The 12,256-nt window shown below is 41.5% G+C and overlaps 3 protein-coding genes across 4 annotated transcripts; 1 reads left to right on the top strand and 2 right to left on the bottom strand.

Moving 5' to 3' along the window:
• Positions 1-1,320: 1,320 nt before the first annotated feature.
• On the top strand, positions 1,321-6,969 carry LOC113010495 (insulin-like growth factor-binding protein 3). Of its 2 annotated transcripts, none has more exons than XM_026149575.2 (4): positions 1,321-2,253; positions 3,027-3,142; positions 3,914-4,033; positions 5,941-6,969. In XM_026149575.2, the coding sequence occupies exons 1-4, from the start codon at positions 1,773-1,775 to the stop codon at positions 6,064-6,066; spliced, it is 843 nt and encodes a 280-aa protein (XP_026005360.2). In that variant the 5' UTR covers positions 1,321-1,772; the 3' UTR covers positions 6,067-6,969. The 2 variants fall into 2 exon arrangements, with proteins under 2 accessions (XP_026005360.2, XP_026005359.2); XM_026149574.2 differs by having other exon boundaries at positions 1,325-2,253; positions 2,901-3,142.
• A 52-nt stretch (positions 6,970-7,021) lies between these two features.
• On the bottom strand, positions 7,022-9,181 carry LOC113011229 (insulin-like growth factor-binding protein 1). Its single transcript, XM_026150668.2, has 4 exons — positions 8,768-9,181; positions 8,486-8,628; positions 8,199-8,327; positions 7,022-8,064 (listed from the first exon to the last, which is right to left on the bottom strand). Exons 1-4 carry the CDS (start codon positions 9,111-9,113, stop codon positions 7,939-7,941), a joined length of 744 nt encoding a protein of 247 aa, XP_026006453.1. The 5' UTR covers positions 9,114-9,181; the 3' UTR covers positions 7,022-7,938.
• A 1,199-nt stretch (positions 9,182-10,380) lies between these two features.
• LOC145422083 (uncharacterized) lies at positions 10,381-12,068 on the bottom strand. Its single transcript, XM_080293387.1, has 4 exons — positions 11,866-12,068; positions 11,411-11,770; positions 11,227-11,313; positions 10,381-11,129 (listed from the first exon to the last, which is right to left on the bottom strand). Exons 1-4 carry the CDS (start codon positions 11,884-11,886, stop codon positions 11,049-11,051), a joined length of 549 nt encoding a protein of 182 aa, XP_080149513.1. The 5' UTR covers positions 11,887-12,068; the 3' UTR covers positions 10,381-11,048.
• Positions 12,069-12,256: the final 188 nt, after the last annotated feature.

Below are 12,256 nucleotides of genomic sequence, written 5' to 3'. Positions count from 1 at the left end.
TTAAAAGCATCCCAGGTCATTCCAACGTCGTCAATAGAGCCCTCATTGTACAACCAAAACTCCTTTATCATTTCCCTTATACATTCGCAATGACCCTTATTCTTCAGTATTGAGTTATTCAAGCGCCACCTAGGTGACGGTTTAATATTATCAGTGTCAGTAAGAACAAGGTCAATGGGAGCATGATCCGATATAGCAATGTTACCAATAGAGGACCCAATAGTTTGACTTGCCAAAGAACGGGACACCAAAAAGTAATCTATCCTGGAGTAGGTTGAGTGAGGATGCGAAAAAAAGGTATAATCTCTTTCTTGAGGATGAAGAAGTCTCCATATATCTACTAGACTCAGTTCCTCTGACATCACGTCCACCGCAGCGTTTGTTGGGTCCTTGCTTAGTCCAGTACAAGAAGATTTATCCAATAAGACATCCCTGACCCGGTTAAAATCTCCCCCAATTACAATGTGTGTGTTACCTATAGTCCGCACCATGTTACAGACTTCATGAAGAAATTGTGGCTGAGGAGAATTAGGAGCATATATATTGACCAATGTCATTTTCCGCCCCTGTAAACATGCATCCAAAACCACCCATCTACCCTCCTGATCTGTATAATGCTTAAAGACCTGAAAATCCAAGTTTCTTCTAATCAATATGACCACCCCTCTTTTTCTAGCCGAAAATGCACTAAAATAAACTTGCGCCACCCAGTCTCTTTTAAGCTTTAATGATTCGGCCTCATCAAGATGGGTCTCCTGAATCAGGGCTATATCAGTCTTTTTCTGTTTCAGATATGTGAGGATTTATATGCCACCACTGATTTTGGTTATTCTTTAATATTTTAGACCTCAGGGTGTACTGTTTGCATAAATAATAATTTAATAATACATAATAATATATCAAATAATATACTAAAATTTGTAACTGTTTGATTGTTTATAATGTAGGCCTTTAAATTATTTACAAAGGATTTGGATCACCCTATTGGACACCTTTGGTCTACTGGAAGGGTTAGCCTTTTCCTTTTTTGTTTTCTTTAGGTCACGAGCAGTTGTCCAAGCATTTCACTACATATCGTACTGTGTATGACTGTGTACGTGACAAATAAAATTTGAATTTGAATTTGAATTTGAATTTGGAACAAAACGTTAAGTGCAGCCATGTGACCTTTTACCACGTAAAAGAACGGAAAGAAACAAATGATTCTGGCTTTTCAATGTTAAATAGCGTTTAGTAGTAAGTGTTGATGAATTACTGTAAAAGTCGAAGAGGCACATTGTAATAATAATGCTTGACACACATGACAACTGGCTCCCCCTATGGATTAAGGCGAACATAGCCGATTGCTGAGTTTCCTCTCGTGTGGGGACTTAAGACTTTATATGCACCGTCAGTAAACTGCAAATATGTATGTGTTTGATTAGTATTTAATTTATTTTTGTGGAACATCATTAGTACCGTGCTTCTAATGCTCTTGATTACATTTTGATTATTCCATTTTTTTAAAGATCTCAACTACATTGTTCACTTAAAAGTCATGAGTGAGAGGGTGAAGGAAATAAATGCCTTGGCCTGTGATTTTCTTTTTTTCCTTTTTAATGTTATTTAATATCTGTCTTAAAGAGCCACACCTTAAATCTTGCCTTGCTTTTCAGCAAAACCCCAGCATATTTCTCTGATGTCTTGAAGGAATAACGGAGTAGACGCAATTCAGCAGCACACCACAAGCTATTCGGGGGTGTGACTACGGTCATTGGGGTCTATATATTGAGATGTTTTGTCCGCTGTCTTTATGTGAATGGGAGAGAAGCTGCCCAGTGAAAAGTCCCCACGGCAGGACAGCGCACCTCCTCACTTCATTTGCTCTCAGACACAGCACCATGGATTCCTGTTTTCGCGCACTTTGCATGACTTTTGTCCTGGCAACGTTCACCTGGAGGTCAGGTGCGTTCGGACCTGTTATCAGATGCGAACCATGTGATCTTGCTGCACGGCTTCTGTGCAAACCTTTACCCAAGGACTGCTCGGAGAAGGTCCGCGAACCGGGCTGCGGCTGCTGCATGACTTGCGCGCTGAGTTTCGGCCAGCCGTGCGGCGTGTACACCGGGAGATGTGGCTCCGGCCTGATTTGTCAACATCAACCCGGTGAAACGAAACCTCTGCAGGCTCTGCTGGAGGGACGGGGTATTTGTGCAAACGCTACTAACAAGCGACAAACTACCAGACCAACAGTGCCAGTCAATGAGCTACCAGGTAATTCATCAGCGTGAGTGTTTATGCCTCAAAGTGCGCTCTTTTAGACACCTTACGTATCACTGGTTAATGACCACAATTTCGGTAGTTGCAGAAGAACTGGTAAATCTTTGCCAGTGGTCGTCGGGCAATGTAAGAATTACCAGATGTTGTATAAAAAGAGAAAACTTTTTTTCTTTTAGCAATAAAAATCCAGCTAATATGTGAAAACACTTTGATGTGTTTAAAACGTCTTTACATCAGAGGAACGAAGGTGGTGGATAAGGCTTTAAGCAGTGCGCACTGGAGAGATTTCGATTGTGGAAAGAAGTGCCTCTTTGTGCCGCAGAGGGAAGACTTGAACCCTCCCTGAATTCATTGTAAAGAATTCAGGTCAGATAAATGTTAAAGCCTAGCCTGCATCTTCAAGGTTGCATGGTTTCTAGTTTGTACTTTTGAATGAAATCAAATTAAAAAAACAAAAAAGGTGGGCTTTTTATTTTTTATTTTTTACTGGAAGTCAAGGTTTTCTAAAGTTTTTCAGAAGATGCTTTTAAAGCACACAATACCCATGTCCCTCCCCTGAACCCTAGCCTGTTGAAAAAATGTGAAATTAACACTCTGCTATGTTTGTTTATAAACACATTTTTATTTTCACAATTTTTTAGCAGAGAATGCTGATACTCAGGATGAAGAGCGCAATTCCACTGATTCGGGTGTTCAGACCACTACATACAGCACCCACAGACCTATTGGACCATTTAAGCCTCCACTTCACCCTTTCATCCCCCCAGACATCCTGAGACGGGAACAACAGAGAAGAACCCAGGTCTTTAAAACGGGGGAGCTACTGGGACCACTCGTCACAGATCAACAAAACTCTCTAGAGACCAAGCGGGAGCCTGAGTATGTAAGTACCACAACCAATATTTTTTCTGTCTTCAGAGCACACTGGAGGAATGTTTTTCTCTTCTTCCTCTGTGCTTTGGTGTTTTTTTCCCCCTGCGGGTGATGAAATGCTTTGGGTAGCGGTGCTGACGTTTGGCAGAGATTGTGAGCCAGTAGAATGGCATGGCAGCAAGCGGGTGCCATAGCCCTGCGGCTGACCTGGGTCAGGCGGTTGTTTGGCCACAAGGCGTCCGCGTGCCGGCTATACTGAGAGCCAGCGAATGATGGATTGGCTTATGTGAGTGCCTGTTGGGAAGCCCTGCTGCTATTTTGATCTTCTCTTTGGCCCGAGAAGTGAGCACACTGTAGTAATGGGCTTTGACTGGCTGTTCTGATTAGTGACTTGAGTACTTGGACTTGAGGACAAGCCTTTTGACTCTGTCTTTGAGCTGTTTGAATTCACTTTAGCCCCCCCAGTCTTTGTGTAAGACTTCTAAGCAGCTTTGGCAAACTGCTAAACCTTCACAAGCCAGATGAATTCATTCCTCATCTGCCACCTCTTTCATATTGCAGCCACCATTGTTTAGGTATTACAGCAAGGCAGCGTGAGTCAGCTTTATTAAAGTGTTAATTCACCAAAACATTAATGTCAAAAACCCACTGCCAAATGGCATTGCTAATGAGGAAGTATAAACGCTTTATTCGCTTTTTATCTGTCTTCAAAATGAAACTATAGAATTTCTGATGTTAAAGGAAGGTACTAAAAACTGGTGATGTCTTCCCTCATTCACAGGGTCCCTGCCGAAGAGAGATTGAGAGCATTCTCAGCAACCTCAAGATCTCCAACATTCTCAACCCCCGAGGTTTCCGCATACCAAACTGTGATAAGAAGGGCTTCTATAAGAAAAAGCAGGTGAGAAAAAGTATACCTAATAATTTGATATTTGAGTGTTTTAGTAGTGCAGTGGTTCTCAAGCTTTTTCTGGCAGGCCTCAGTACAAAAGCCAAAAGAATGCTTGCACCCCACACCCTACAGTGTTTATCGACATTTAACAATCTAAAAGAATTCAAGATGAATTTTACTTTAAAAAAAATGTCAGTGCAGTTTCATCAGCAAACACATCACAGTCAGTCTTCTTAGTTTCTCCTAGTTGTTTGTGCCCATCACCAGTGGCTCATTGCCCCCCTAGTGGGACCTGCCCAGCAGTTTGAGAATCATTGGCTTAGTGCATCCTTATTCAGTGGACACGAAGGGCTGTGCATTATTTCACGATCTGCTTAATGCAAACTTGGTTACGGAATCAAAATGCTGTAAAAAGGAAATCAGCATTTGCGGAGTACATTCATAATGATTACAAGACGAATGACTCAAACTTAAGGTCTCCTGCAGCCCAATTACAGATTTGTTGCTGTCCTCATGTATTCATTGGTAGTTATTAGAGCCTCATCATTGCACCACCACACCAGTGAGGTATACCCTAGCCACTGGCTCTGGAAACTGGAACCACAGGGACCAAACCCCAGCGGGGTTGACGGCAGGGACGATGGCCATTTAACGGAAACCCTCCCAGGGAGACAGACGTCAAGGTGGCCGCCGGCACCCCATGTGCTTGCCCCATAATTGCTGGACTTTTGAGAGGCAGACACAGAAATAGAGCCGAAGCCATCCCAACGCTCACATGGTTCACCCACGATCGGGTTGTAATAAATGAGTGGTTCTGACGCATTCATATGGAGGCACTTAGGGCTCCCGCACCACTGCATCACAGAGGCAGCTTCCCCTATTACATAGCAGTCCCTCCCGCTTAATAGAAGTGTTCTTATTGACCTGCAATCATCTCATAACCAGCCTTACAACGCCAGGCTCATTGTCTTTGTTTATGCAGAACGGACCTTCTGCACCGCGCTAAGCCTTTAGGCACTGAAGGAGTGGCAGAGATGTTGTGGTGTTCAGTTGAATTTGAACACTCGGATGACTCTAAGGGAAAACAGCTCTTGTTACAATGATTATTAACAGTAAATGCCTCTTAGAGGGAACATAACAAACTACCCAATAATGATTTTGGTGTTGAAGAAGATGCATTTATAAAAATAAATAAATAAATTGATTAATGTATTTGTTTCCCCAATAGACAGCCTGCGTTTTTTTGTTTTTTTTTAACTTGCCGCCAAAATTTATGGTTCACTAAGAATTTTTCATTCATCATGATAAAGACTGTTTATGAAACTCTCCACCTAAGATCAGACCTCACTGAGTAAGGATGTCTCCCCGCGTGACCAGTCTCTTCTGTGCAGCAGCAAGTGTTGCTTTAGCCCTTGAAATGAATGGCTATATGTTTAACTAGAGTGGAGGTTGACCTTTAGTAAAATTGGCAGTAAAATAACAGCCCTTGGGTAGCTCCACAGACTCTGTAAGTCATTTGTAGTAGGCCTACCCATAATTTGGAGCTGTGGGGTATAATCAGCAACAGATGATTCGTACTGGCCACCAGCTTCTGAAAATAGATCTTGGTTCACAGTTGTTCACAAACGGGACTAAGCAAATATTTTACCAGGTTTCTGTTTACCTTAAAGGTCTCTATATGTGTGTGTAACAGGAGGTAGACCATAAAAGCAGCTCAAAATACCACAGCGTGTTGGATAGCAAAGGCTCAGCACAATCTGACCATTAATGACTCTTAACTATGCTTTTCTGCTTCATTGACTAAAGTGGCCTGTTATCCATAATGCTTCATATTCAACCGGATTTGTACATTCAGCTTTCCCACCTCCCCCCACCGGTCTTCCCTCGCTTCACCTTGTTCTCTCCTTCACTTTCAGTGCCGTCCTTCCAAAGGCAGAAAGCGAGGCTACTGTTGGTGTGTGGACAAATATGGGCAGCCTCTGCCAGGTCTTGATAGGAGGGAGCGAGGAGATACCCAGTACTACAACTCTGACAGCCAATAGGAGCAGAGCAGGATGGGAGGGAGGGAGGCTGAGATTGAACGGCAAGAACTGTAAACAAATGAAGAAACCGAGGATATTGGAAGAGAGGTCAAGAGATGGCTCAGCCGATATATGGATGTTTGCTATTTCTAACTGTTGCCTGTGGGACCTTTTTCTGAGGCACAGCGCAGAGCGCAGCAGAAGAGTACCGGGCAGAAAAAGCCTGTAGCCTCTGTACATGGATGGATTCTTCATAACCTGTTTGTCTCAGATTCAACCCGGACACCTTTTGGAATAATGTTACACCTAAAGAAACTATCTCAGAGGCCTTATTCTGATTTTAAAGCACAAAGACATGTCACAAGCAGTGATAAGAGAGCTCTTCATTTACGCACAATTAAATGGCATTGCATATGTGTAAATGCTTGTGATTTGTAATCATTATTTGTATGCTTGTGATTTGTTATAAAGCCATTGTGTTTTGTCTTGACAATGTATGTATATTTGAATAAGTAAGCATGCAGTGATTTAAGTATGAACTCCTATTTGTATGAATTCCATTATTCCGGTTGCTTCCTGCTCCAAGTAGGGAGTTGGTTGGGACCGTGCAGCTCAGACAACACAGCGCATAGAAAGTTATTTTTTACTCTGGGTCTCACGCCACGGAAAAAGAGATTTTGTTTCATGATCTGTACTGTGTGTGCGTGTGTGGGTTTTTTTGTTTGTTTGTTTGTTTTGTTGTCGCTTTGCATAAGCTGAATATAAGAGATAAGGGGTCCTTACAGTTATCTCCAGTCTCTGTGTAGCCAGTGATATTTTTTTAGCACTTGTCTTGGATTAAGTGGTCAGTTTAAATATGCTGTTTGCATGTACAATGCAACCCTCAGAAGTCTATTTTTACTTAATAAAGGCAGTATAAAGTTACCCAAGTATTGTTGTTTTTAATGTTTTGTAGATAGACACAAAACAAAACTCCTTTGTGATAAAATAAGATTTTATTAAGATGCACATCCACAGAATTAGAGTATATACAACAAACCCAATAATGGAAAAAGCAGCATTCCAGGGCAATTAGCATTCAGTTGAAACTGGATCTACTGCACATAGCTACAACAACAAACAAATCTTTAAACACAAGTGAATGATAATAAATACTAGAGTAGGTAGTCAGATAAAGAAAAGGTCAAATAAAGTCCCTAATGTGAGAAGATGTAGCTGAGAAGAGGTCTCAGAAATCCTCTGCTCAAACTGTGGACCTGCAGAGACCAGCAGAGGTAGACGAATGATGAACAACCCATCCCAAACCTCAGCGTGGCTTGGAAGAGCACTGATATGTTTGTGCTAGGCCACCATGCACATACTTGTGGCACTTTAAGCATTTCACCCAATACCCATTGAGGAAACGCCAATGGAGATACATTCAGACAATGTCAACAGAATGAATGAATGAGCTGCTGTGTTGTTTGCTGCCGTGCACAGCTCTAGTTATGAATGAATTAAACAAAAATTTATCCTGAAGTCTCTCAAATGGGCTTGGCACCGTAATGGACCTGTGGTTTTGAGCAATGGAGTTATTTAGTCAGAAACACAAATGTATACAGTGTCGCCCTATATTTACAACTGAAAAAAATAAAACAGGCAAACATATAAAAGATCTAAAAATGACAAATGGTTAATGCTTGTAAGAATATACAGGCAGCGAATAAATAAGTTGATCATACATACACCACGTAAATAAGATGGGAGGAAATTTCCTCCACTCAAATAAGTTTTCACAGTTTCATTTTTGCAAAGGAGAGCCGGCTCATCAGGCGGCTGACCTCCTGTTGCTGTTAATGTGTGTGCCTTTGTGTGTGTGAAAGTTGGTTTTTGAGTGACAACAGAGTCCATCCTTCAGTGAGTAACTTCTTGATGGCACTCTGAGTCACCGACCAAGTCGCTCGATCCTAGGAGCCTCTTCCCATTCCAAGACGAGACGCACCAGCAGCGAGCGGGTGGTCCAACGAGAGATGACTCGCACTGAAAAGGAAATAAAAATGGCATCTCTCACAAATAAATCACTCATTATTTTATAATAAATCCCTTTTGGGAGTCAAAATTCATTTTGTTATGGTGAAATTTCTGAAAAAACAAACAAAAAGTTAAATTCTCACCTGCTTGGCCTTGTAGAAGCCATGCTTATCACAGTTGGGAAGGTAGAAAGTTGTGAACTTCTCTCCTAACCTCTGCTGAGAGGTGGCTATCGTGTCCAGTGCTTCGTGCAGTTCAGTGTGACATGGACCCTGTGTAGGAAGAGAAACAATGAGAGCTACAGTCTCCTAAACACAAATGCACCAGCAAATTATCTACACCCCCTCAGAGCCATCTACTCCCTCTTGTGGAAAGAGAGATGAATTACTTTGAATAACCAGTTAGTCGGATTGTTTATTTTTCCCCTCACCTGTTGCACCAGTTTGTTGCGTATGGCATTGACCTTAGCCTTGAGACTCTCCTGGCCTTCAGCAAAATCTTGGTGATCAAAGGGAAGGTTAAGTCCCAGAATGTGCTGCAACGAGCCATGGTCAGGGACTCCTCCATCTTCCTCTGTAGAATTTTTAGAAAACAGAGAGCATACATGGCACATGAAATGGAATGGGGTTGCACTAAAGATGTAATTTCAATGCTGTGAACTTTTTTTAATTAATGAATATCAATATGAGCACATATGAAACAGCCAGGCTACCTTGGCGGAGGTCTACAGTGCAGATTCCTTGTCCTCTGGTCAGAGCGTGCAGTGGTCTTGCTTCACCAGGCCTGGGAGTGCAGCGGAGACCCTCAGCACAGTGGGCTGTGTGAACTCCACAGGAAGCCCCCTCCTCGAGCGCACAGGCCATGCAGCAGCCACAGCCTGGCTCCCTTAACACCTGCTTGCAGTCTGCTGGGATGGCGGGGCAGTCGTTCAGCTTCTGTTGAGTACAGGGGGCACAGCGGATGGGCTCTGGCCCCACCACCGGAGATGACCTCACTACGGACAAGACAACCAGAGCCGCCGCTGCCACAAACGTCAGCTTCTCGCTTAATCCAAACATTTCCTTCTGATGAAATTCTTTAGCTTTTTAGACGTTGTTTAAAACTGTCAGTTTCTTCTAACAAGTCTTCTCTGAACTGGCAGTATTTATATGAAAGCTTTGGCCTCCAGAAGGGTTAATAATTGACTCAGCACAGATATAAAATATTTTTCACAAAGCTGCTGTAAAAGGTGGATGACCCCGCTTGCCTTGCGTAGTTTGAGGTCATTTGTCAATATTGACGCTGGAATGCACATCAAAACAACTTTTGACGTGCATTAGTCATCTTTCTTTAACTTTAGAGTTATGAAAACAACTGAACAGTGCTGCTGAAATTCAGTACAATGATGAATAGTGAATAACGTCTTTAAGAGAGAGCATCACGTGATCCAAGGAGCTCTAGGCTTTGCTACAATGGCTTGTTAATGTTAAAAACTGTCTTATGGGTGTTGTCAAAACTTTATCTTGTGAAGTAATTCTGACAGGTTAGGTGCTGACACTGTTTTGACAGAAAAAAGTCCTATTTGTCCTTTTAGTCTTGTTGGTGAAGGTTCCTCTTATCACACATGCAAACAAACAAGGTCCTCCACCTTGTTTATCGACCTGTGTGATAACCCAGTCTGCCTTGCATAACCCAGAAATGGTGAAACGACACATTTATCTGGGAAAAGATGGCAGTAAATGGCCGTTTCCTTGCTGTAATATTTGTCATAAATACCTAAGTCAAATGCCACATACCTTTAGTCATACGATGTGTGACACAAATTTCAATAGGCAGTGATCCCGTGCTTTTCATTCACTGAAGAACTTGCTTTTACCCTGCAAACTTTTAATTGCTTTTTTTAATTTAATAATTATTCACCATGGAAACAGATACAGTCATCAGGACCAATTACTAAAAACACAGGTCTTAATAACAAAACTATGTGTACAGTCCCGGGATAAAAATATGAAGTTAAAGAGATAAAATGCTGATGAATGTGAGGATATGGGCACAATGAGAAATAACAAAAATGAGCACATTGTGTGTGTACATTTTGCATTTAATAGGAAAGTAAAATATGTTGTCTTTGAATATCTTAAAATTTTTTTAATCTTAACTAGAGAAAAATATGCTTTTAAATGAAACCTTTATACCTTTAAATTGCTAGAAATGTGTACACCCAGCAGTATATAAAAGAAGTCTGCATTAGCGCCTCTTTAAAGTACTGCAGACTATGCGTGAATCGCACACATTTTACTAATTTAATAACATAATCATGATGTAAGAAAAGGACCACGGCGTTACTACGTTTGCATATGCATGAACTGAAACTTTAATATGTATTTTAATGCAGATTTACTTTAGCTTACATAGGTTGGGTGAAAACACTTTCTTTTCATAAAAAATAGAAAAATAAATTTTATTGATTTATTTTGAGTCAACTCTGACTGACGGTACACTAAAGTGCACCAGCCATGTTGCTCCCACACAGCAGGGGAGGGGTCAGCTTTGACGTTGCTATGCTTGCTGAAGAGAGCTTTGGTTCGTCGTGTTACATTCTTCACTGGCATCCAAATCTAGTAACTTAAGAAACGGTAAACGGGTTCAGCTTGAACCTAACAGCAGCAAGTGCTGGTTGAAAAAGGGATTGATACACAAAATAAAAATACAGCGAAGACAGTAGCGGGATAGAAGCACAAATACCAAACTGAAGATAACACAATGACACAATTAACTCTTGCACAAAATATACACATCATGTTCTCTCTAAGCATTGAACTCTTGTGTAATGAAACCAGCTATCGTGCCTTTTGTTTATTCACGTATAACAACAAACGACATGGACTTCACTCTCTTGTCAGTGGCTTCCTTAAATAAGGCACATTAGGCAGAATTTGTTCAACGTTCAGTTTGTCACGAATGAGGTCCCAGGTTGGTGTGTCCCAAATGTTTCACGTTCACCTCACGAGATGTCACTCAATCACTAGCTGATGAGTTGTTGCCTCTTCGATGCTGACCATCAGATCCGCTAGCCAGGGGGGAAACGGTTCCTCCTTTGAAATATGTTAGAGGGCATTAGTGGAAAAGAGATTTAATTAAGGTCCATATTTTTTTTTAAGTCAAGACAGCTTTGCTTAAAATTATACTCACAGCTATTAAATTCTTCTTAGAGCGTTCCCTTGGCTTCGGGACTGGCTGTTTAGATCTTCTCGGTTTCTGCCACTTAATCTTGGAGGCCTTGAAGCAAAAATAAACTAGTCTTTTTTTCAGATTTTTAAAAATTATTATTATTTATTTAAATAGAAGCAAATAGTAAATACTCAGTAACACCTACCTTTATTTTCACCTTACTGCTATTGGATCTCCTTACATTTGTAAATTTCGGCTGTCCTGGTGTTGTAGCTTCACCACGTAGATGAAAAGAAAGCGTGCTCACATCAGACACGGAAAAGCTCTCGGTTCCTTCGTGTGGATGGTTTGAAAACTGGCTCAGGGAACGAGACAGCCTCCCAGGTCTCAGAACCCTCAGTTGAGCAGCATCGTCATCTTTATCGCTCTCATCTTCTGCCAGCGCATCCTCTTCCTCCACACCTACTTGAAATGGAAAATCGCCCTCATTTCCTTCTCCTGTTCTGTTCCCTTCAGTTTCATTCTCAAGCTCTGACTCTTCCTGGATGGGCTCCAGACCAGGTCTCTGTTCCATCAAAAAGCCTATTTACTCATGACATTTACCATTTTTATCATTTGATTTACTTTATTCAAAGAATAGTGATAACAGATTAGGCTTACATTTGGCTGTTGAATGTCCATTTAGCTGGATGGCTGAGCTTTTTGGAACCAGAGTAAAGATACTGCAGTCTCTGGTGTGAGTGTGGCCTCCTTGTCATCAGTTGATTATTGAAATCAGGTGCAGAGGCTTAACATTTTTCACAGATGTTTTGACAGGTCATTGCAGGTGCATGAGAAAATTACTTGCATTGCCTAATTTTACAATATACATGCAAAATAAAGCAATGCAGCTTAAAGTCACTCAGCTTATTGTGACTATTATTGTGACAGCAATGTTAATTTTGCACCATTTTGCACCATTTACCATTTACGGGGCGATCGTGGCTCAAGAGTTGGAAGTTCGCCGTGTAATCGCCTTGTAATAGGAAGATTGCTGGTTCGAGCCCTGGCT

The sequence above is a fragment of the Astatotilapia calliptera genome, chromosome 18 (assembly GCF_964374335.1).
Source record: "Astatotilapia calliptera chromosome 18, fAstCal68.1, whole genome shotgun sequence".
NCBI lineage: Eukaryota > Metazoa > Chordata > Actinopteri > Cichliformes > Cichlidae > Astatotilapia > Astatotilapia calliptera.
The sequence above is the reverse complement of the archived record's forward strand: the minus strand, read 5'-3'. Positions and strand labels throughout refer to the sequence as shown.

Coding starts and splice junctions, on each gene's coding strand:
- LOC113010495 (XM_026149574.2), top strand. CDS start 1,773: ATGTTTTGTCCGCTGTCTTTATGTGAATGGGAGAGAAGCTGCCCAGTG. Junction 2,254..2,900: donor GCCAGTCAATGAGCTACCAG/GTAATTCATCAG, acceptor ACAATTTTTTAG/CAGAGAATGCTGATACTCAG. Junction 4,034..5,940: donor GCTTCTATAAGAAAAAGCAG/GTGAGAAAAAGT, acceptor CTTCACTTTCAG/TGCCGTCCTTCCAAAGGCAG.
- LOC113011229 (XM_026150668.2), bottom strand. CDS start 9,113: ATGTTTGGATTAAGCGAGAAGCTGACGTTTGTGGCAGCGGCGGCTCTG. Junction 8,328..8,485: donor GCAACAAACTGGTGCAACAG/GTGAGGGGAAAA, acceptor CTTCCTACACAG/GGTCCATGTCACACTGAACT. Junction 8,065..8,198: donor GCTTCTACAAGGCCAAGCAG/GTGAGAATTTAA, acceptor TTTCCTTTTCAG/TGCGAGTCATCTCTCGTTGG.
- LOC145422083 (XM_080293387.1), bottom strand. CDS start 11,886: ATGGACATTCAACAGCCAAAT. Junction 11,314..11,410: donor GCAGTAAGGTGAAAATAAAG/GTAGGTGTTACT, acceptor TTTTGCTTCAAG/GCCTCCAAGATTAAGTGGCA. Junction 11,130..11,226: donor CTAAGAAGAATTTAATAGCT/GTGAGTATAATT, acceptor CATATTTCAAAG/GAGGAACCGTTTCCCCCCTG.